Below are 24,127 nucleotides of genomic sequence, written 5' to 3'. Positions count from 1 at the left end.
TAATAAATAGTGCTGTGAAAAACAACAACCCCCTTACAGAATTGTTTTTACTTGATTTTATGATGATCAATTTTTTTATCACTTAGAAGATTACATAACCTGAATAAATACAAAAAAAAATTCTATTTTATTTGGTTAAAAAAAGATCAAAGCCAGTCTGTACATGCAGTATGTGAAAAAGCCATTAAAAGCTGAGTTTATATTTATTAGCAACACCCAAGCCTGAGTGGGAGGAGTGGGAGTAGGAGTGATTGACCAACCACAGTTACACAACTTCTCCAGGAAGTCAATTATGAGAGAAAGCAGAATAACTTCTAAATTCTACAAGTTGCACAGCTAAAGAATCAATTTATGATTTAGCAGCAATAAAGACATGGAGAAAAAAGAGGCAAGTTCCTAGACTAAAACATCTGCTCATCAAAAAAAAGACAATTTGGAGAAAATATTATGTGGAGTGGATAGACCAAATTAAAATGTTCTAAAGGTTATCTGTCCTTTTACATCTGGTATATCACTCACACAGAATTTCAAAAAAATAAAGATAAAAAAAAATTGTAAACTTTGGTGGGGGTAATCTAATTGTTTGGGCTCCTTTAATGCTTTAGGGTATGGAAGGCTTCCAGCAGTGGTGGCCCATAGGGCTAATGGGCAATTACTTCCTTTCTGTGGGGAGTAATATACAATTGAAAATTGCTAGTTTACTTTATCTATGAATCTGGTCATTTTGAGAAGGAAATAAATCTTGCAGGTCCTTTGTCATCCCACTTTTAAATCCATTTCTTATATTGGAGACAGTAGAGAAAATATTTTTACATCAGCCCAACTGATTTAAAGATGAAATCTGCTCTTTATGTCATGATCTTGGAGCTGATGACTGGCTTAATATTCATTGCATTCACTCTGCTAACTCTGCCTGGTTTCCAATTACTGCTCATCTGATCCACCTGCCTCTTTTTAAGATTCTTGCTCCAAGTCATCATGGCATAATTATGTTGTTCTCTGTAGCATTTTTAGTGTGCCTTAGTGTTTCTGATTATGTGATCCTGACCTGTTCTGCCTTTTAACCACTCAGCCTGCCTGTTCCTGTCTGATCTGTTTGCCTGAACTGTCTTTGGACTCCTGGATCCCTGAGCCTGCCTTTTTCTGTTCTGATCTGTTTGCCTGACCTGGCTTGTGACTCCTGCATGCTCCCCGGCGCTGCAGCATCTGGGACACTCTGGGTGGCGCCCGCCGCATCTTTTAGGCAGCCCACCGACCGGATCCTACCTCGTTTTCTGGGCATGGACTGAACTTGTAAACCAGGTTATTGACTTACATTGATAATCCTCCTCATGGTAACTAACCTGTATCTCTCCTGCAGAGGTTCCAGCCTTAGATGCCCTAGCCCCTACCACAGACCCATTTGTTTTAATAAACTCTTTTTGAAGTAATCCCACTGTCTGTCTTTCCTAGAATACTGTGTCCTCTGTTCTGTGTCATGACACTTTATTGGAAAGTCATCAGGAAGAATATAGTGACTATAAGTCATCCATGCTCAGGGTACCCAGGTAGCATATCAGCCAATCTACCTCTGAAAAATATGCCCAATTAAAATACAAAACAAAGATTTCAAAAAGGCCTAGCCAAAGTCTGGACTTAAAACAAATGGAAGAACTGTGCAGGTGTCTTAAAAAATCAATTCCCGCTTTAAAAGCTTTTAAATAAAATCACAAATAAAAAAAAAGAATGGGCCAAACAACCCTGTTCACAATGTTGCATGCTGAAACAATAGGGCTATATTTGAGATAATTGGAATTGTAGAGGATAACCTGTTATACCTAAATGATAAGCATACGTTCTTGATAGTATAATTATATTAAAATGGAAAATAAACTGATATTACATTTTCCATATTTTGTTAATCTCTTTCAACATACTGGAGTGGAGTCAAACAGTTCTCATAAAGTCTTTCTCTAAAGTCTTTAAAGTCAGATGTTTGACATTGAGCCATTAGGGTTTCATTTAGCTTTTAAACCACTAAATCAGAGTAAATCATCTAAGACTTGACTATTCATTAAGAAGATCCATCTGTGAAAAGCCATTATTGGAAAATGTCTGGACAAAGAGCAGACCCTGATCTTAAAATACTTCTGCCTGTCACCATCCACCAGCTGTGGACAGTTTATCTCTACAGTTTTGGTATAAAAACAAAACCTTTTTTTCCTTTTAGAAAGCCCGAAGATGTTTCTCTGCATCCTGCTTTTAAGGATCCATTACCATGATTTACTGTCACTTTACCTAGAAAACCTATGGCCACCCTTTAACACTTATTGATATGAAGCCCTGTGCCTTCTTAATAAAAACACAGAACTCAAGCCATGTGGGATTGACTGCATTGATCATAGTCTTAAAAAATTTCTGCCACGTCTGGCTGTTATATCTTTATTCTTCTATTTTTTCTCCATGTTAGTTTCTGTTTCTAAGATCTTGATTTTAACGCACTATATTTACAAAAATCAAATATAAAGTGCAACATCTTTAGAACTAATAGATTTTGAATATATGGGAACCATGTTGGTCTATCAGGGAAGGCTAACTTAAGATCTGCAGGGCAATCATCCTGCAGATTTTCTATGTATAAACCTTTTGAAATAAATGGCGGAATTACATCGTGAGTATGCATCATCTTCTGTTGAAGCATGGAGACATATAGACAACGGTCCTTGGAGACTGGAGTTGCCTATAAAGTGTTTTTTCTGCATAAGCTTGTCATACATTTGCAATTAAATAACAGCCCATGCCTATATTTAGGTTTTAGGAATCCTTTCTTATATAAATAAATCATGGCATCAAGAGGAATGACTCATCAGATTGTCCATAGATAGAAAAAAGTCATTTTACAGTGAAAACAGCACAAATACATACAGGTGCTGGTCATAAAATTAGAATATCATGAAAAAGTAGATTGATTTCAGTAATTCCATTTAAAAAGTGAAACTTGTATATTATATTCATACATTACATACAAACTCATATATTTCAGATGTTTATTTTGTTTAATTTTGATGATTACAAATGACAACAAATGAAAATCTCAAATTCATCATATCAGAAAATTAGAATATTACTGAAGACCAATAAAAACAAAGGATTTATAGAAATGTTGGCCAACTGAAAAGTATGAACATGAAAAGTATGAGCATGTACAGCACTCAGTATTTAGTTGGGCCTCCTTTGGCCTGTATTACTGCAGCAATGCGGCGTGGCATGGAGTCGATCAGTCTGTGGCACTGCTCAGGTGTTATGATAGCCCAGGTTGCTCTAATAGTGGCTTTTAGCTCTTCTGAATTGTTGGGTCTGGTGTATTGCATCTTCTTCTTCACAATACCCCATAGATTTTCTATGGGGTTAAGGTCAGGAGAGTTTGCTGGCCAATTAAGAACAGGGATACCATGGTCCTTCAACCAGGTACTGGTAGCTTTGGCACTGTGTGCAGGTGCCAAGTCCTGTTGGAAAATGAAATCTGCATCTCCAAAAAGTTGGTCAGCTGCAGGAAGCATGAAGTGCTCTAAAACTTCCTGGTATGTGGCTGCGTTGACCCTGGACCTCAGAAAACACAATGGACCAACACCAGCAGATGACATGGCACCCCAACCATCACTGACTGTGGAAACTTTACACTGGACTTCAAGCAACGTGGATGAAGTGCCTCTCTTCTTTTCCTCCAGACTCTGGGACCTTGATTTCCAAAGGAAATGCAAAATTTACTTTCATCAGAGAACATGACTTTGGACCACTCACCAGCAGTCCAGTCCTGTTTCTCTTTAGCCCAGGCAAGACGCTTCTGACGCTGTCTGTGGTTCAAGAGTGGCTTGACACAAGGAATGCGACAGCAGAAACCCATGTCTTTCATACGTCTGTGTGTGGTGGTTCTTGAAGCACTCACTCCAGCTGCAGTCCACTCTTTGTGAATCTCCCCCACATTTTTGAATGGGTTTTGTTTCACAATCCTCTCCAGGGTGCGGTTATCTCTCTTGCTTGTACACTTTTTTCGACCACATCTTTTCCTTCCCTTCGCCTCTCTATTAATGTGCTTGGACACTGAGCTCTGTGAACAGCCAGCCTCTTTAGCGATGACCTTTTGTGTCTTGCCCTCCTTGTGCAAGGTGTCGATGGTCGTCTTTTGGACAACTGTCAAGTCAGCAGTCTTCCCCATGATTGTGTAGCCTATAGAACTAGACTGAAAGACCATTTAAAGGCTTTTGCAGGTGGTTTGAGTTAATTAGCTGATTAGAGTGTGGCACCAGGGGCCATCAATTTTGAACCTTTTCACAATATTCTAATTTTCTGATATGATGAATTTGAGATTTTCATTTGTTGTCATTTGTAATCATCAAAATTAAACAAAATAAACATCTGAAATATATGAGTTTGTATGTAATGTATGAATATAATATACAAGTTTCACTTTTAAAATGGAATTACTGAAATCAATCTACTTTTTCATTATATTCTAATTTTATGACCAGCACCTGTATTTCTAAGAAAAAACAATTATATATGTATCTATGTATGTGTCTTTGTGTTGGTAATCATATGATTTACAGTATAGCTGAAATCCTGCAACCTGAAATTTAAACCAAATCATATCATTTTATTTTATCCTAAAATTTTGACTCTTCTAAAAATATAACACCTGTATAACCTGAGAAGGCAATATGGAGGAGCTTTGTGGTTTTGAAATGGTATCATACACACTGTGATAAACCCTATGAACTCATGAAGAGATGCGGCTGCATTGGTTTGTCGCTGTGGCAACTGCTTCTCTTTAGCCCCCAGGTGGACGTGGATGAGAAATCTGCCAGCCTAAAGATGAGGAGTTGAAGCTTTGCTGTAGGGCCCCCCGGTCATCACCGGAACACTGCACATCATAACATTCTGGCGAACGTAGCGGATATATTCTCAGCCAGCGCAGTTATCTGTGATGAGCCTGTCATCATGCTGAGGTCCCAGGGTTACCTCTGACAGCCAGCACAGGTGACGCATGCCAGGGGCTACGGAGATTAGAGCGGCCAGCAGCCATGACTTTCAGGAGGTCTAACCTTGTGCTCCACGTCAACAAATCAAAAGCAGACAGCAAGACGTAGCTTTGACATTACCTGTCTCATGACGTTTTGTCTACTGATGGATGAATTTGAAGTGGCTTACTGTTTTTTTCCCTTTCTGTCAAGCTATTCTGTGTAATGACTGGTGTGAGAAAACACAAAGCATCAAGGGAAAACTTTCACATGGCTTCAGAGGTGCACAGAAATAATTAATGTCTCTTTAAACCTCATAACTGTTATGTTTGGACTAAGTGATATCTGATAACTACAGTATCAACACAAGACTGCAATGATAACATTTAATCACAGCTATAAGAAAACACATCATGTTCCTGCTTATGGAAACATGTTGAACAACCAATTTTATGCCTGGTTTGCTTTGGGCATGTTGCAAAAAGGAATTTCTGTCACGGTTGGGTTGAGGTTTTGAGAACGTAAATGCAGAGATCAGGAAGCAGAGGTGAGTCTTGAAGATTTAATAAGTTAACTGAGGCAAAAATCCAGAAACCAAGGTACAAAAATACAAGGAACCAAAAACAAGAAAACTTCAGCGGGAAAACTCACATGGGGAACCAGGAAAAGACGAGGAACCAGCCCTGAGGAACTGCACAGGGAGGGTATATATAGGAGACAGAATAATGAGTGGACTAATGAGCTAACAAGGAACAGGTGTGGATGGAAGCATCTAGAAGGATGCCAAGGGCAAAGGAAAGGATACAAACACAAGGGGGCAATAGACAGTGATTTAAGAACTAAACACTGCTAGAAAACATACAAATAAACTAATATATATATATATACTAAAGCATATAGTAATTATGTTTTATCAGTGGAATTTGTACAAAAACTTCTTAGAGCTAAACAAGCTGAAACAAGAGACATTGGTGAAACGGTATTTTGGACTCCATATAGATACTAGCTTACGGGTGAATTCAAACCTTCCAGGTATGGTCCACTTAAAAAAGAATCTTCTTCTAGATTTTTTTGTGTAGGTGTAAATATTCTCAAGCTGGTTTAGGCCAAAACACAGAAGTGAGTCCCACTGTTTCAGGTGGTCCTAATTTGCCTCCAGTCTTCAGTTGAAATGTGAATAGTTGGGCTCCTAGTGATAGTGAATGTTGTATTTAAGGCTACGTTCACACTGCAGCCTGAAGTGACCCAAATCCAATTTCTTTTTGCTCATATGCGACCTATGTCGATCTTTTCATGGCAGTCTGAACAACACAGATCCGATTTTTTCCAATGCGACCCAGGCCACTTGGCTATGTGGTCCTGAATCCGATACGAATCTGATCTTTTCAAATACGACCTGTGTCTGAACGGCCAGGTCGCATTCATCCGACCTGAACGTCATTAATACCCAACAAAGGTCACTATTCTGGGTCTTGTTATGAAGAAGCAGCAAGAAAAACAATAACTATGGCAGAAAATGATGCACAGAGCAGTATTTATGTTTAACCATCTTCAAAAGATTGTGTTTTTATGGTTGGGAAAGATCGCTAGATGCACTCCGGCACTACCATCCATGTTTACTTCCATAAACACAGAGCACGCTGGCCTGTGATGTCATTACGTCCTCTACAGCGCAAGCGGGGCACTTGCATTGTCTGACTGCAGTTCACACAGGAGATCACATACAAGTCGCATGTATTTGTAATGTGGACGGCAACCCAAAAAAATTCAGATTTCACAAAAAAATCTGAATTAAGCATCAAGGTCTGCAGGGTGAACATAGCCAAAGTCAGATGTAATCCATTGTCTTATGCTTAGCAACTATACGCCAGCATGCAGAGGGTTAATGCACGTTAGCGTGCTCCTCTCCTTTCATTTGAAGCTTTCATCTGCCAACACCATTCCAAAATATATTAAAAAAAGAACTTTGTAAAACATTTAGTGGACAAACTTCTCTTCATTTTGGAGCTGCAGCAATCAGCATAAAAAGGCAGCAAAGAAAAGGAGTACACGGGCTTCATGATAGTTTCCTTCCATTTCATGGTCTGTGCTTTGTCTTTCACTCATCATTTCTATTCAGTGGAACAAAGGGTCATGATTCAACAATTTTAAGGTCTGCCTTTGCTCTAGACCAAAAGACTGGAGCAATATGATTGTTATGGTCTGTTTACACTCCATATGTGATCAAAGAAGGTGCTAAATATTTCATAATTTGTCAGACAAGTTTCACTTTTTTTTATGCACAAGTCTTTCAATCTAATTTAGATGTGAAATTTGACTCTTCCAAAACCTTCACCTATTGATTTTCTTAGCTATTCAGAGGTGAACTAGCTGCTGCGCCGAAGAAAAAATCTGATGGCCTTAAGTTAAAGGTCAACATCTAAAAAAGGAAAACTTCTGGCAAGAGTATGGGGTTCTGGCTTGAGTACTTTTTCTCCATACAGATTTCATCCTGTAGAGGGCTTCCTTTAAGCTTTTTGCTTGGTAGCGTGTATCAGCTACAGGTTTACACCTTCACAGGTGCAGCTCATGAGACACCCCCCCCCCCCCCCCCCCGTACTAAACATACGCTCTGTCACCTAGCAACCATTAAAGTTGATACACAAAGCAGGAAAAGAATGGATAACGAACTTCTCACTGTTGTTCTGTATGCAAATTGCATTTTCGAGGATTTTCAATAGCAGTGCCATCATCGTGAATATCAGATTTATAGTTCCCACGCTGCAGATATATTGGAATCTGTGCTTAAATGTCAGCCAAACCCATTTTAACAGGGACAGATGAAAATATTTCTATAAACCAAACATTACCCTCCACATATCGGACTCAATAACCAATTAGAACAATTAATTTCAGTGACTTCTTGCCCAAGTAGCAGGTTAGGATAATCTGTGGATGTTCCTTTTCCCTACTATAAAAAAATTACTTGGACACAATACGCCTGTACTTTCCACTTTAAGTGGAAAGGGTCGTCTTTACCAGACCACATGAAGGCAGCATCTATATCATCTTCGGAGCCATTGCATGAAAATGTCTAGCATCACCAGAGGACTTATTTCTTCCCCGTGAGCTGCAAATATTACTCTTGTTTCTGCTTCCTTGAGTTTTATCTCTGAGAACCTCTCCCTTTGAGATTAAACTAATAGTCAGTCCTTGTACAGTACTCACTTGGTATTCCCTCCTGGTTTCATCTTCTCATGCCTGGTAAACCCTCCTCTCGCACGGTCTGCTAGCCCAGCATTTTTTAAGCCACCTTGTCTTCTAGTTCAACCAGCTCTGGCTGATATACATCCTTGTTCCAACCAATCTCGATTCACAAACCCCAAATTCCTAACACCTCCTCCTGGTGGACAACTTATAACCCTTATAAGCTCCTGATTATCCCAGATGTCACGGCAGTTCAAATTTCTCAGTTTTTCACACGAAGCAGCTGCAGTCCATATAGTTTCTCTGCTTGTGGGTCCGAATCTTAAACAAAGAGATGACACTTTAACTGTCTTCCTCCAAAATAAAGACAAGGTCACACATAGAATTCAAAGCCAGATGCAACAACATCTACAGGGAAAGAAAATAAATGTACCAGCCACAACTGGTGAGGCGTTGGTGGTTGATGCAGCTACAGGAACAGCTACATCTAGGTTCAATAGAATAACTGCAACAACCGTGATAAAGCTGATGACAGCAAAACCTGTGAATGATTAATGAGTAGTAGAAGAAAGTAGAGGTGATAAATATTGGTCATTGTATAATATTACAGCTTAAGCCAGTAGTGAAATAAACTAGTAAAGTAGTTTAGGATAACCTAAATATTTCTAACTCTAAGCTTTATAGACATGAAACAAAAACAGTGTTCTGGTTCAACAGGGGAGGAGCCCTGTAACTTAAAGATTCTCCTCTCTGTTTTAAGAGAACCTCGGGGGTAAGAATTTCTGCTAGTAAATATTTATAAGAAGGGCCTTAAAGCAGAAATATTTATGGATAACAGTTTTTCTTAGCAATGCACCTTTATGTGGACCCCTGACTCTTGATAATGCCTTATAAGACCATACAGTCGGTGAATAGTAGCTAGTTGCATTTACTCAGTTACATTTGCTCAAGTGACTTAAAAAATATAGATTTACTCTAAAAGGTATAGCAGCTGTTCATTTCCAGACTCTTACTCTTACCATATTTTTTACTTAAGTAATATTCTTGTGAGAGTATCACTATTCTTTCTTTGTAAACTTTCTTCCCCTCTACTGACACAAGTAACTTGAACTATTTGGAGATCAGAATAAACCGTAAATATTGTCAGTGAAGGTGAAATACATAGGCATTATCTAGAGATTTTGTTAAAATAAAAATTAAGAAAATTTTTTCTTTTGCCTGAATTTATTATTTTGCAATTATTTTAATTTAAATTTGTAAATACAGGAATTTAGACTGGTGATTGAACCATTTTAAACATTAAATCAGATGTCCAGAGGGAACCATAATTATTTTACTCTTGGCTTGTGCTTGAGTTCTTGGATGATTATTTTCTACTCTTACTTGAGTAAATTTATAAATGTAGATTTACTTTAACCACCGTCTATGGGACAGGAATTGGTGTAATACTTTGGAATATACTGGTACAAATGAGTAATTTTGTTTCTCCTCTGTTTCTGCATATATTTGGGGTGTGATTGTTTTGTTTTTCTTTGTTTAAGCATTACTTTTTGTTGTCAGACAAGTACTATTTTAGACGTTTCTTGTTTCTTAAGGTCTGGCAGAAATCAGGTTCTGCAAGAAAAGGGTTTAATTAGTTTTGCTCTGGATTTAACAAGGAGGTGAAACATTCTTTTTCTTTTAGGTTGTTCTAGCTTTCTGAGCTTTTAAAAAATGAAACCATCATTTAAAACACTTTGTGCTTTTTTTCTTTTTTCTTTTTTTGCTTTTATCTGATGTTAAAGCAACCTGATAATTGAAAAAACAGTTTGACAACAAGGTAAATAAAAAGGCATCTTAAAGAGGGTAAGTTTGTTTCTCGCAGTATTGTTGAACAAAGACAAAAATATAGATTATTATTTTACTGTATAAAACATGAAATGTAGAAAAACTTGTAAGGGATCCACGGCCATCAATTTAAAATTATGATCTATATTTCTGACTACAGATGTGTTTTCTAGAGCCTGAACAGGTTGTTAGGTGTTCATACTGCCTTGGATGATGAGGTACTAATGGTACGCTGCTGCCCCCACTAGGAAATTTAGGTGAAACTCAGTTAAACCATTATTTCTGTTCTGTAAACTCTAACCAGACATTTACACAGCAACACTTATTGTGATTTAAAGAACAAATTGAAAGCCAGAAAGTTGGTATATTTACTGTTGTAAGACTCAGATTTCGGATTTACCTGTATGAACTGATGTGGATGGGCTGGATGTTTTTAAAAGTAAATCCTGCTCCTGTGGTGAGCTGCTTTATCTTTTTATCAGTTACTCTTTCTTGGGTTAATTAAAGGAGGTTGTATCTAGGGCGCTGTGGGCACTCACCATCCTCAGTGACCTTCTACTAAAAACAAAGGCCTTCAGCATCTTCTTTCCAGGATCTTACAGCCTATTTACCGTTTATTTAACAGTCTATGCTAAACCTTGTAGAATTCAGGGTGTTTTGTGCTAAATCTGCTTTCCTCTATCAAAAACAACTGCTTCCTCTCCTCTCAGCCGAGGATTATGATTTCTCACCGTATCTCTGCACACAAACAGTTTGTGAAATCTGCTGATTTCTATAAATCCTGTCCCTATATGCCATCCTTCTGTTTATGTGTACGCATGAGGACTCTCCTCACTCACACGCCAAAGCTGAATTGACTTAGATGAGTCATGGCTGCTGCTCTGAGGTTCCAAAGCCAACCATGTTTAATTTCGGCCAAGAAGTTATGTTCAAAGAAACTTCTACAAAATATATCTTTCAAGTCTCTGTGATTTGTTCTGCAGCTCTTTCAGCAAAGTAATTAGTGAATATTTTTTCAGTCTTAATGAATTTATAAAACAACCTCAACCAACCGAGTTGAACTTTGGCACAGAGGTGCATGTTTAGTGGATGTATTAGTTGGAAAAACTAGCAGAATGAGCCAGAAACATTACAAATTGTGGAATATTTGACGGGTTCTGGAAACATGTTTTCAGCACTGTACACATGTGCTGTTCCTACAGACTGACAGATCGAATTGGCAAAACGTCTATCAAAAGAAGAAATAATCAAAACAAAGTAAATCCTCAGTTGTCTGCGTCTATCAGTGACTCCCTGCAAATTCATAAAGGTGAGCAGGACAGATATTTATGGTCAAGGTTTTGAAACAAAAGCAAAACAGTTTTGCTATTTTTTTTTTTGCTATACTGGATAAATTTACATAAGGCTATGCCCCCAAAAAAATCCCATTTGGAGCTTTCCATTTAAAACACAAGATGACAAATTAAAACCAGAACTGCTGTTTTTGGTGTTTCTAAAGCTCACTGGTGACACAATTTATTGCTCCCACTGATGGAAAGGCTTACTTCAACAATGAAATATATTCACTGTGTCTTTTACATTTGGCCAAATTCCCAATTTTAAAAGGGCCTTAAATAGTTTCCACCTCAAGACTTCAGACAAAAGCTTTTGAAGGCACCAGAATTCTGCAGCTGTTGCTGTGATAGACGGCGGTATTGCAGTTCAGGCCAAAGACAGAACTTCTGCACAACTTCTCCCAGACTGATGCTGATTGTTCTCCGCTATTCTCCAAAAACCTCAGAGACGCTCAAAGAAGCATTTTTTTTATATTTAAAATAAGTTATATAAAGATGGAGCTGTTTACTTTTCAATACAAAGGTAAATAGTTGTTCTAGGTTCTTTAGGGTTATTAGAACTAAACATACATAACACACCTTTTTAACTTTTTTCATGTTTTTCTGCTCAGTTCACATTTATGTCTTAGTAAATAGCAAGTAGCAAAGTAGCATATACATTCAAGTAGTAAAGGTGGTGGAAATATACGGAGCCCTAGAGGGGTCATCGCAAAAAGTTTTGCATGTTGAGAGAATGTGCGCTCGTTTTACTACATTGTGCGCTCGTTTTACTACATTGTGCGCTCGTTTTACTACATTGTGCGCTCGTTTAACTATATTGTGTCCTCGTTTTACTAAATCGTGTGCACAATTTACTATATAGTGCTCTCGTTTTACTATAGTGTGAGCTCATTTTACTAAATTGAGCTCTCATTTTAAGCATAGTAAAACGAGGGCACAATTTATTATATAGTGCTCTCGTTTTACTATAGTGTGAGCTCATTTTACTAAATTGAGCTCTCATTTTAAGCATAATAAAACGAGGGCACAATTTATTAAACGAGTGCACTATTTACTCAAACGAGCGCACGATTTACTAAAACGAGGGCACAATTTATTAAAACGAGAGCACAATTTAGTGAACATGGTTATAGAATATTGTGTGCACGATATACTTAAACGTGGCAGCAATATGTAAAACGTGCACTCAATATTGTCTTGGCACATGTAAACATGAGCACGTTATAGTATATTCGAGATCTCGATCTACTAAAACGCACCCACGAGTAATTAAAACGTGCGCTCGAATAAATTGTGTGCACAAAAAGGCTATAGTAATCAATCCAGAAGATAGTGGAAACTCCTGGTCGAATAGATTACATTTCCGTTTCGTAGCCTTTGAGATGGATCTGGTCAGGATATACCATGGTTTGAGCATGGCATATAAGGAAATATTGAGAACTCTAGCCACCCAGCATGGGATGGTTATGAGTTTAAGCACATTAAAAAGGATGCTGAGGGCGAACCGTCTCCGCCGTCGTGAGTATGACGATTTAGGTCATATTATAGAGTTCATTTTGAACGAACTCCAAGGCTCTGGGAGGTTACATGGGTACCGCTGGATGTACTATAAATGTATAGAACATGGTTTGCGCGTGAGAAAAGAAGATGTGCGCATCATTCTCAGCGCAGTTGACCCTGAAAGCGCTCAGTCCCGCCGCAGACGACGACTGAGACGCAGACAATACTTTTCCCGTGGGCCTAATTTCATATGGCACATCGATTCTTATGACAAGCTCAAGCCTTAGGCATATGCATAAATGGTTGCATTGATGGATATAGCAGAAAGATTATTTGGCTCAGGGCCGCCTTTACAAATAGTGATCCATGTGTGGTTGGGGGCTACTATGCAGAGGCGATAGAAAGGATGGGGGGCTGTCCCAGACTTTTGCGCACTGACATGGGAACCGAGAATGTGGTCTTGAGAGACATGCAGGTGTACTTGAGACGGAATGATGAAGACAATAGAGCAGGACAATCAAGTTTTTTAACAGGAGAAAGCACTGCTAACCAAAGAATAGAAAGTTGGTGGGGAGTGATGAGAAGACAAGGAATTGAACACTGGATCCAGATGTTTAGCGAGCTGAAGGATGAAGGTCTTTTCACAGGGGACTATCTGGACAAGGCGTTAATCCAGCTGTGTTTCATGGGACCCATTAAGGTAAGTAGGCTAATGAATGCACAGTAATATATTAGATAACCTCTGATATAAATAAAGAGAGGGACGGAATAGCCTAGAGATATAGAGCATCTTCATTGTTTGTAAAGGAAAGTTTTCACCGTCCGAAGTGATTTTGTTTTACTGCGCATCTTAAATACATATTAAAACTACTTTACTCCCACTGATCACAGCAAATATAGCTGCAAGATTTATATTCTTTAGATGAAAAACGGTTGATGCGGCGCGTCCAGCAGCAAAACTTCAATTTTTCCATCTCTCGCTGCAGCAGCGCGTTCACATCAGCTGTGAGATGGGCACGCATGGAGTCAGATTAACAGCGATTGTGATGAGTGAAAAAAAAAACCACCTGGTCTCCTCACATAGACCTCCCTCAGCCACTCTTTCATCATCTCCTCAATGAGGTGGTCTCAAAAGTCGCAGTTACAACACACATAGGGCGCACCGCACATTTTGAGGGGAAAATATTAGGGTGACTAAACGTCCGTATTTCCCGGGACATATCCGTATTTCACGTCCTGTCCCGGGTTTTTTTTTTTTTAGAAAGTAAGGAAATGTCCTGATTTCACTGCGCACAACGCTCCGTGTGACGTAATCCCTGAGCCGCGTCAGTGCGGGCAGCCCTGCTCTTAATCAGAGGCTCTGTTCGAAAACCTGGGCTGCATCCTCCAAGGACGCGGTCTACCTAGACTGGATCCTTTGAAGTCCTTGAAAATAAGGAGACTGGAAGAGTTTTGGCTGTAAATTCTAACAGGTCCACCCTTCGGCGGGTTTTACCGGCGTATGTTCTGTTGCTTAGCAACCGTGAAAGGTGACACACAAAGCAGGAAAAGAATGAATACCGAGCTTTTCAAAACTGTTTGTTTATTTATTTATTTTTTAAAAAGTTAAATTGAACAAAGACTACACTCACAAGAATCCAGAGTGGAATAAAGGTTCCAACCACCGGGAGCAGGAACAAATCAAATCAAATGTAATGATAGAAACCTTAGTCAGTTAAATAACCTGCTGCTGTCATTCTGCACATCTCTGATGTTGCTGCTATTTTCAAATATCCATTACTGTAAAAATGTCCATAGTTGCATATTGGTTATTTATTCTCCAGTTTTATATTGTTAAAACACTTTACAGAATTTTATTTTTTATATTTTAACCCTTCCCTATTATGTTATTCTTATACATTTTTCTAAGGTCCTCATTTGTGTGACGTAGAGAGATATAACTAAATCTAAACAATGTATCTACAAAATGTATCTGCAAAATCTCTAATATTCAACAACAAAAAATACTTAGTTAAGCATATTGTGCAAAACAATAAAAAAATTAAACTATCAGATTTATAGTTCCCACTCTGCAGATTTCTTAGAATGTGTCCTTAAATTACAGCCAAACCCATTTACACAGTAACAGATAAAAACCTTTAGATAAACCAAACATTACCGCCACATATCTGACTCTATAACCATTAAAACAACTAGTAACAAGTAACATTTCCTCTCATCACGGAGCAAATCCCGATGATGAGACATTTGTTCTTTCAATCAAACCCCCCGCTCCAAGGTGTCCTGGTTTTCCCAAATGAAAATATGGTCACCCTAGTTGATGTGCGCCTTATAGTTGTGAAAATACGGCACATTTCTTTCATCCAAACATTTTTCTTGGGATTCTAAATATCACTGACCTATGTATATTTCCTTTTTTCAGGACGAGTTAAACAGCATCATGAACATCTGGAACGCACATCGCATCCGCCCCTCTACAAACGCGAGTGTGCCGTCTGGCATACCTGATCTGATGTATGTGGCATCACATTTGTGGGGAGCTGATGATCTTCTCGTGCCTGTTAATGCAAACGATTTGCTGTATGTAAGGAAAATGCACTTTTTTAAGTTCTTTCCATCGATCCTGAAATATTTGTTTTTGGGCGAAATTGATGTTGGGGGGGGATTGGGGTTTTTTCAAACTTCCACAGGCACGGGAATTGTACATTCTTTGGGGGGACTTTGTTCGCCCCACTACAAATTAGTAGGGGGTGTAAAAGAGACAAACATCTCTTTCACCGGTTTACAGAAATCTAAAAGAAAATTACCCTAGGATCTGAATCTATTTATTTTGAACACATAATGTACCCCCCAGCTTAAATACGTAAAAAAAAGCACAGTACCATAAAAAGACTTCTGCAAAAAAACATTTATTTTTTAAAAAAACCCCCTGCTTTTCAGTTGAAAAGTAACAGTTCCTCACCATGACAAGGGAAAACGGGCAACTAAATAATAAAGAACCCCTGTTAAAAATGTTTGCTTTTAAATTGAAAAAAACATCTGCCCATATGTAAAACATTGACATGTTCAAAAAAAAAAAAAAAAATTTTTTGGCATAAAAAAAAAATAAGATTTGTTGTTTTTTTACTAGAAAAACCTGTAATGTGTTATTCCAATGCTTGTTTTAAACACTTGGCAAGAACTTAAAAAAGTTGACACCTGTTTTATCCAGAATGTTTAAAAAATGTGTCATTCAAAAAAAAAAATTTGTTTTGCAATTTATTTTTCTTTTATATTTAACAAATAAATAACCTAGTTATTTATTTTCAAAAGTTACCAACTTGTACCTTTTTTGGACTGGCATTTTTTTCAAAAGCAAACCAAATATGAGAACTGCAAACTGACATTATGACTGATGAGACAACTACATATATCCATTACCACACAGAACATCACAACTATTAAAATCATACCTGGGTCGGGAAAATTGTAGAAAACCCCAAAAGGAAATTTTAAAAAAGGCACCCACATGTGTGAGCCTGAGGCCTGGCGAAAATCAATGTTTCAGTAAACTCAACCTTAATGGAATGCCCCCCCAAAATTTGGCCATGCAAAACCTCGGGGAATTTTTTGTAAATTTGATGGTCAGCTTTCCCAAAATGTAACGTTTTCAGGGGGGGCGACAACGCAGCTTTTTTCGGTATCACATCGGGAAACGGGAGAAGCTCCTTCACGGCCTTCGAATTGTTGTTTTTTGCTCTAACATTTTTTATGCATCATCGATGGGGAGAGTGGGGGCAAAGGGGTATCAACTACGGGGCGCCCAGCTTTCCTGATGTACTTGGTGTTTGGGACTATAGACTTATCCCCAAATTTGTGAGAGAATGGGCCAAGAATTTCTTTTTTGGCACCTGTGACCCCGGGGACATAAAGGAGATCAAGCGGTCCCTTTTTCGACTAATCAATGTCATCCAAGGCCCTGAAAAAGAATCTGTCTCCCCCTGATCTGAACTCTTAGAAATCCATCCTTGAGCTGCAAAATGCGCCCCATACAGCACCTCCTCCGGGAAGGGGCTGCTAGCTGCACTGGGAAGTACCCAGCACGTTTCCATCCCAAAACAAGCACCCTAGCAACAGCCTTCCATTCTTCAATTTGAAAATCGTGCCTGATAAAAGGCACTTTGGCATCACGGCCCATTGTGTATCTCCCATAGAACTCTGTCCAGAATTCTGTGATGCAATCACGGAGCAATCCTATCCCTTCTCCCTCTTCAAGCTGACCATTAGGCAATCGCATCTTAATGTAGATCTCTGACTCTAAAACAAGAGGATCTTTAAATGCCTTGATAAGATCAGCGAGACAGTGTCCTCTACGTATGATTAACGTGACACTGGGCACATGGTCACTGTCTGACTCAGGGAAAGAGTCTGCAACAGGAGGCTGCAACATCCAAGAGTCTTGGGGAGGAGATTCAGTAGTGGTCAGGTCAAAAACTGAGGAATACACAGAATTACATGGCAAGGATTCACTGGCTGTTGAAGAGATAGTGTGCAGTAGGCCTATTCCTGCAACTGTGGGTTCCACCCCTGTAACTAATGGTTGGCTTAAAGGCGGTTTAGGATCACTGACAGGCTGTGCCAATGGAGATGAATCAGCAGGGGTCATATTATCTACAACAAGAGACACTGTAACAGGGGAAGCTTCATTTCCTGCTAATGTGTACTGGCCAGTCCAAACCACTGTGTCGTCCATGTTATTGTCTGTGGGAATCTCGATGTTGACAACATAGTCGTCATCTGGTTCTGGTAAGTACTGCCTGACTTCAAAAGAACTTTCAGCAACATCTGCAACTGAAGTTGAGCTCTGCGGGGTTTTGGGATGGATGTCTTCTTCTATCTGTACATCCCTTAACTTGGTGCAGAGATACAGTCGTAGTATTCGAACACGACTGAGGTTGTACAGTTGCTCAATAGTGCTTGATATCTCCACTTCAATCTGTGACGACTGAATTTCAGAATGGTAACATGAGAGCTTTTTGTTCTTTGATGCCCCATCTGGAAAAAAAATATTTTCTGCCATGACCCTTACTTCCTCCACTGTTAGGTTTTTATCAATGGTCAAATGTCTGGTTCCTCCACCTTTAATGGCCTTCACCTGCTTGTACTGCTGTTGCTTAGAATCAAAATCCATCCATCCTAATTCAATCCGCCTCTCTCTTTTTTCTGCATTCTTATTCCCAATCCAAGTTGAATTTTTTGAAGGCTTCACACCTGGTGCTGATAGTCTTCGGCGCAGTCGAGTCAGTATATGGTCTCTTCTTGAATTACTGGTTGTGCTGGATCGCCTACAAAAGGCCACCACAGCTATTCGGTCCCCTGATTTAGGAATGTACTCTGCCAAGTCACCATCACTCATTAGTGGTATCACAGATGGATCAATCTGTGAGAAAGAACAGAACATGGAAGAAGAATGTTAGCATTGAATATTAACTAATAAATCATAGCTTCAGATGCTACTTCAACATTTTGGTTATCAGCACAGCTGACCGGACAAAACAACCAGTCCTGTTGTCAGGCTATAGCCTACAACTCCAAATCAGGAAAAAATTGGGACGTTGTGAAATGCGAATAAAAACAAAATGTAATATTCTGCAAATATAAGGTCATCTTTAGCTGCAAAATGGGCACAGACATGTTGAAAATGACAAATTTGACCATTTCATTGGAAAATATATGTTAATTGTGAATTTGATACCAGCAACGCGTTTCCAAAAAAGTTGGGATGGGGGCAATCAAATGCTGAAAAAGTTGTGTAATGATAAAGAAAACATAAGGAGGAATATTTCACAACTAATTAGGGTTAGGGTAAAGTCACACGTCGTTATCACTTGGTCCTATTTTCTCTCTGTTCGTATCAGTGCACGCCGTCATTCAGACAGCTAGGGCCTACTAACCTGACAACAGCCAGATGCATGTCTCCCTCCGCCCAGCTAGGAGCTAGGCGGAGGGAGACATGCATCTGGCTGTTGTTGAGCTCGCTGTCTGAATGACGGCGCGCACTGATACGAACAGAGAGAAAATAGGACCAAGTGATAACGACGTGTGACTTTCCACTACAACGTTTTTGGGATGCAAAAATATCACTCTTTTGAACACATAATGTTTTGGGAAGAGAAACGTTTTATTTCGCTGGGTCTAGCAAACCTGCCGGACTACTTTCGGCTTGACCAAAACTGAGAACTCTGCTCACAGGACGCTGCCAGGGGTAAGTCAGTGTGATTGCATGACACTGGTGATGGGGATGCCATAAAGATTCATGTCAAAAATACCGAACTATCCCTTTAATATGTTTAGACCGGCCAGTGATGATTCAAAAAAAAAAAAAAAAAATATTGTTGGACAGACGTTTAAAAATTGACTTCAAACATTTAATCTCATGAATTTGGGCTTTCACTGCCATCTGCTGTCGTATGAGAGTAACTACAACTTGCCGACCATAAGCTTTTTCATATTTCTTGTCATTTTAAACATGAAACTACACACACACACACACACACACACATATATATATAATGTCACATTTACTTGATGGAACGGAGTACTTTATCTGCCAATAAGTCGCCTCTGCCGGCAGCAGCCACCATCGGCCTCTCCGATGGCAAGCTCTGCCGGCAGCAGCCGCAGTGGCGGATCTAGACCAAATGCACCAGGGAGCCAGGAGGGGGCCAGCGTGTTTTAATGGGGGCACAGAAAAGCATGAAATAAAAAACAGGGCAAGGGATTTAAATATATTAAGAGAGCTGTATGAAGTGAAATTTCTTTTCAATTAGGTTCAATAAAAATTGTATTTCTTATGAGGTCAATATACATTCATAATTTAGGAATTTTACATATTTATTAAATCTGATTTAGTACCTTTTTTTATTTGTTTTGAAAAAAAACATTTAGCAGATGAAAAATGGGATCCTATCTCAATACGACTGAAGCTATCACCTTACTGTTTTTAAATAATTAGTAAAGGAAAAAAATGAAATAGATCCAAAGGACCCATTAGTAACCAAGTCTGTTCCAGCGCATATCATCATTATAATTTCTTATAAGCATTATTTCTTCAGTACAGGGGCCAGGACATGATTTACAGGGGCACTGGCTCCCATTGGCCCCTGCCTAGAACCGCCCATGAGCAGCCACAATCAGCCTCTCCGATGGCAGCATCTGCCGGCAGCGGGCACCACCGTTGGCAGCATATTGGCAGCGACCACCATGATGACAGTCCGGCTGTCATGCCAGTAGGCTTCCCGAGCGACTCCCAGGTTTACTGACACCGTTTTGGTGGCTGCAGCAGCCGGTTTTTGTTAAATAACTTAATAATACCTTATTAATTAATGCATTTATTTATTTATTATTTTTTGTTCTTGCCTTTTTTTGGCAAATAACTTATTTATAGTAACTCTAAGTAAAAGGTTTTTCTTTTAAATAAGTGATGTTATTGTAATGTATCCTGCATTAAGCTCCCAGTGTGTGTGTGTATATATATATATATATATATATATATATACATATATATATCAAAATATTTCAGCACATGAATTTCTCAGTACTTGATAGTTTTAGAACATAACATAAAAGGATATGGCATTTGACATTTTAAAAGTTTTAAGCCCCTGTTGTGCGAAAACGTGCTTTTCTCTGGATTAAAGGAATAGTACACCCAAAACATGATTAGCCTTCATTTTCTACTCACCCCCATGCTGAACAACACTCTGGAGTACTTTTTTGATATCTCAAATGCATCTGGAGATCTGGGAGGCTTCTTGCTGTCTGCTGACATTCAAATAATGGAGGTCCATGGCGCCCGAGGTAGAAAGGTCCATAAAAGTCCACAAAAAACGTTTCAATATTCCTCCATACTGCTCGTCCAATGTATTCCAAGTTTCCTGAGTGGGTAGCATCCAGAATTTACTCGAAACGAAGTCATTTAGAATGTTTTTAGAGCATAAACAGTAGTGTATAGGATTTCCTGAAAGCGCGCACATGCGCGCTCACGACGCTACGGAAGCCGGCAGACCAAACCAGCGCATTCAGCTCGGCAAAGAACTCATGCTCTTCCTCAACACTGAAGTCCTCAGACATTTTTCTTTCGTTGTTTCTTTCTTTGCACAGGTAAACGGCACATTTCTTCTTCTACGCTTGCATTATTGGAAGAGCAGACGCTGAATGCGCACTTTCATCTGGTTTGGTCTGCCGGCTTCCGTAGCGTCGTAATCGCGCATGTGCGCGCTTTCAGGAAATCCTATACACTACTGTTTATGCTCTAAAAACATTCTAAATGACTTTGTTTCGAGTAAATTCTGGATGCTACCCACTCAGGACACTTGGAATACATTGGACGACCAGTATGGAGGAATATTGACACGTTTTTTGTGGACTTTTATGGACCTTTCTGCCTCGGGCGCCATGGACCTCCATTATTTGAATCTCAGCAGACAGCAAGAAGCCTCCCAGATCTCCAGATGCATTTGAGATATCAAAAAAGTACTCCAGAGTGTTGTTCAGCATGGGGGTGAGTAGAAAATGAAGGCTAATCATGTTTTGGGTGTACTATTCCTTTAAACGGTCCTGACATGCAGATACACACAGTTGCATTATAATATAGGCCTAATTAAAGATTCGAAAGCTTAACGTTTGTCACATAACGGCAGTTACGTGATAGACATGTTTCTATACTCGGTCTGATGACTTTGTGTAGCCCTGACATTGGAGACTACACTACAATAAATATGATTTACTGGAGGGTTTTCAATAAAGATATGATAACTTTTGCAACGATCCTCGTGACTCTGCATTGTGTTTTTTTCTGATCTGGCCGTATATAGCACGAGTTTCCCATGTTTCTATGTGTTTTTGCAGTTTTCAATCGGTTTTCACCTGTCAAAAATTGATTGAAGGCACAGTATAGTCACTCAAAGGTTATTTCTGCCCAAATATGACTTGATTTCATTCAGAACCTCCATAATTTAGAGATCTGAGCTCACAAAACAGCTTGGAACTCTTTTAACGGACCATTACAACACAAAATAGCCATTTTGACTTGCAAAAAATGTATTAAAGCCCAAATACTGTCATTCAAAGGGGAAATCTGCCCAAATATGACTTGATTTCTTTCAGAAGCATCTTATTTTAAATAGAACAAGTCCTTTTTAGGCAAAAATCACTTTTCTTCAAACACATTTGGCCTTTAATCAATTTCTAGCAGGGCGTTTTGACCTCAGCCGACTTGCTAGAAACTGATTAAAGCCCAAATACTCTCATTTAAAGGCCTGCCAGTAGCATGTGTTGCTATTGTCCCTCTGATATGTAAATAGTTATATCTTTGTTTTTCAAATTTTCATATTTCATGTTCATTCATTTGTCTATATAAATCTCTTTAGATTAAAAGAAATACAATTATTTTGCACCAACACTTATGAATTGACTTTTTTTTCTTGGCATTTCTATGGCAGTAAAGTAGTATTTTTAAGAGATTGAACAACTTCTTGATTTCATGCCATTTCCCAGCATTTCTTGAAATGAAATCATATAAGAAAAAGCCATTTTGCAAGTCAAAATGGCTTTTTAGTGTGGTATGGTAGAGTTCCAAGCTATTTTGTGAGCTCAGATCTCTAAATTATGGAGGTTCTGAATGAAATCAAGTCATATTTGGGCAGATATCCCCTTTAAATGAAAGTATTTGGGCTTTAATCAGTTTCTAGCAAGTCGGCTGAGGTCAAAACACCCTGCTAGAAATTGATTAAAGGCCAAATGTGGTTGAAGAAAGGTGATTTTTGCCTAAAAAGGACTTGTTCTATTTAAAATAAGATGCTTCTGAATGAAATCAAGTCATATTTGGGCAGATATCCCCTTTGAGTGACAGTATTTGGGCTTTAATACATTTTTTGCAAGTCAAAATGGCTATTTTGTGTTGTAATGGTCCTTTAAAAGAGTTCCAAGCTGTTTTGTGAGCTCAGATCTTTAAATCATGCATCTCCTGAAGGAAATCTAGTCATATTTAGGTAGAAATAACCTTTGAGTGACTATACTGTGCCTTCAATCAATTTTTGACAGGTGAAAACCGATTGAAAACTGCAAAAACACATAGAAACATGGGAAACTCGTGCTATATACGGCCAGATCAGATAAAAAACACAATGCAGAGTCACGAGGATCGTTGCAAAAGTTGTCATATCTTTATTGAAAACCCTCCAGTAAATCATATTTATTGTAGTGTAGTCTCCAATGTCAGGGCTACACAAAGTCATCAGACCGAGTATAGAAACATGTCTATCACGTAACTGCCGCTATGTGACAAACGTTAAGCTTTCGAATCTTTAATTAGGCCTATATTATAATTTAATTAGGCCTATATTATAAAGCAACTGTGTGTATCTGCATGTCAGGACCGTTTAATCCAGAGAAAAGCAGGTTTACGCTATCGCTCAGCAGGCTGCGGTGCGCGCTCCCGCGAGCGTAATCAGATTCTCGCAGACATTCACTTTTTCGCACAACACCCCCCCTGAACATGAGAAAATCCTCGTTATTCGATGCTGTAGCGCACATATTCCCTAGTTACTGGGGGGAAATATGGAGTACCAATAGGGCAGCTGGTGGCTTCAAAGCAACTCGTTCTAACAGCTGGCGATTAGCACTCCAACGTATAATATAGCTCATTGCATCCCCTCTCTGCATGGCTTTGGATGAGGTTCATGCACTAAAATAGGCTATCATAGGCTACTGTAATGGCATAAACATGTTGCATTGATCTACGTTAACACTGCAAACGACATGACATCAACGAAACACATTAGCAGGGTTAGCCTATTTCTAACCCAGTCAGTCAGACCACCTGTTACTCGAATACAAATAACATTAATGAAGTTAAACATATTCTTGCAGCCCACATCACATAGCCTACCTTTTCGTTTTCGAGTTTCTGAATAAACTCTTCGCTGACACCTCTATCTTTCAAGAAGTCCCTCAGGCTATCAGCAGTCGGCTCCATAGCTGGCGGGACACCACAGGTGACCCTGCTACAAAGAGTAAAAGTTCGCTATCGTCATCACCTACCGATGAAAACTAAAAAGGCTTTAATTAACCACGGTATCACTTACCAATGTTGAACTGTAATGTTGCAGACAATAGCCGAATCTCAACAGCTTGAGTAACAGAAGTTACGACAGGCAGCAGCGGTGAGAGCATGTCGGAAATGACTAAATGTGAGCGAGATTTAGGACTCAATTAAAAGAAAATGTGCTCACGTTTTATTAA

The 24,127-nt window shown here is 39.0% G+C and overlaps 1 protein-coding gene across 1 annotated transcript; it reads right to left on the bottom strand.

Annotated features, from left to right (window-relative positions):
• Positions 1-16,790: 16,790 nt before the first annotated feature.
• LOC119790063 lies at positions 16,791-24,127 on the bottom strand. The gene is made up of 3 exons (XM_038295386.1): positions 23,971-24,127; positions 23,775-23,889; positions 16,791-18,263 (listed from the first exon to the last, which is right to left on the bottom strand). Exons 2-3 carry the CDS (start codon positions 23,859-23,861, stop codon positions 16,791-16,793), a joined length of 1,560 nt encoding a protein of 519 aa, XP_038151314.1. The 5' UTR covers positions 23,862-23,889; positions 23,971-24,127.

The sequence above is a fragment of the Cyprinodon tularosa genome, unplaced genomic scaffold (assembly GCF_016077235.1).
Source record: "Cyprinodon tularosa strain WSP-4 unplaced genomic scaffold, ASM1607723v1 ctg354, whole genome shotgun sequence".
Lineage (NCBI taxonomy): Eukaryota > Metazoa > Chordata > Actinopteri > Cyprinodontiformes > Cyprinodontidae > Cyprinodon > Cyprinodon tularosa.
The sequence above is the reverse complement of the archived record's forward strand: the minus strand, read 5'-3'. Positions and strand labels throughout refer to the sequence as shown.

Excerpts from the sequence above, each read along its gene's own strand:
- LOC119790063 (XM_038295386.1), bottom strand. The coding sequence starts at position 23,861 with ATGGAGCCGACTGCTGATAGCCTGAGGGACTTCTTGAAAGATAGAGGT. Across the intron at positions 18,264-23,774 it reads AGAAACTCGAAAACGAAAAG|ATTGATCCATCTGTGATACC; the intron begins GTAGGCTATGTG and ends TCTTTCTCACAG.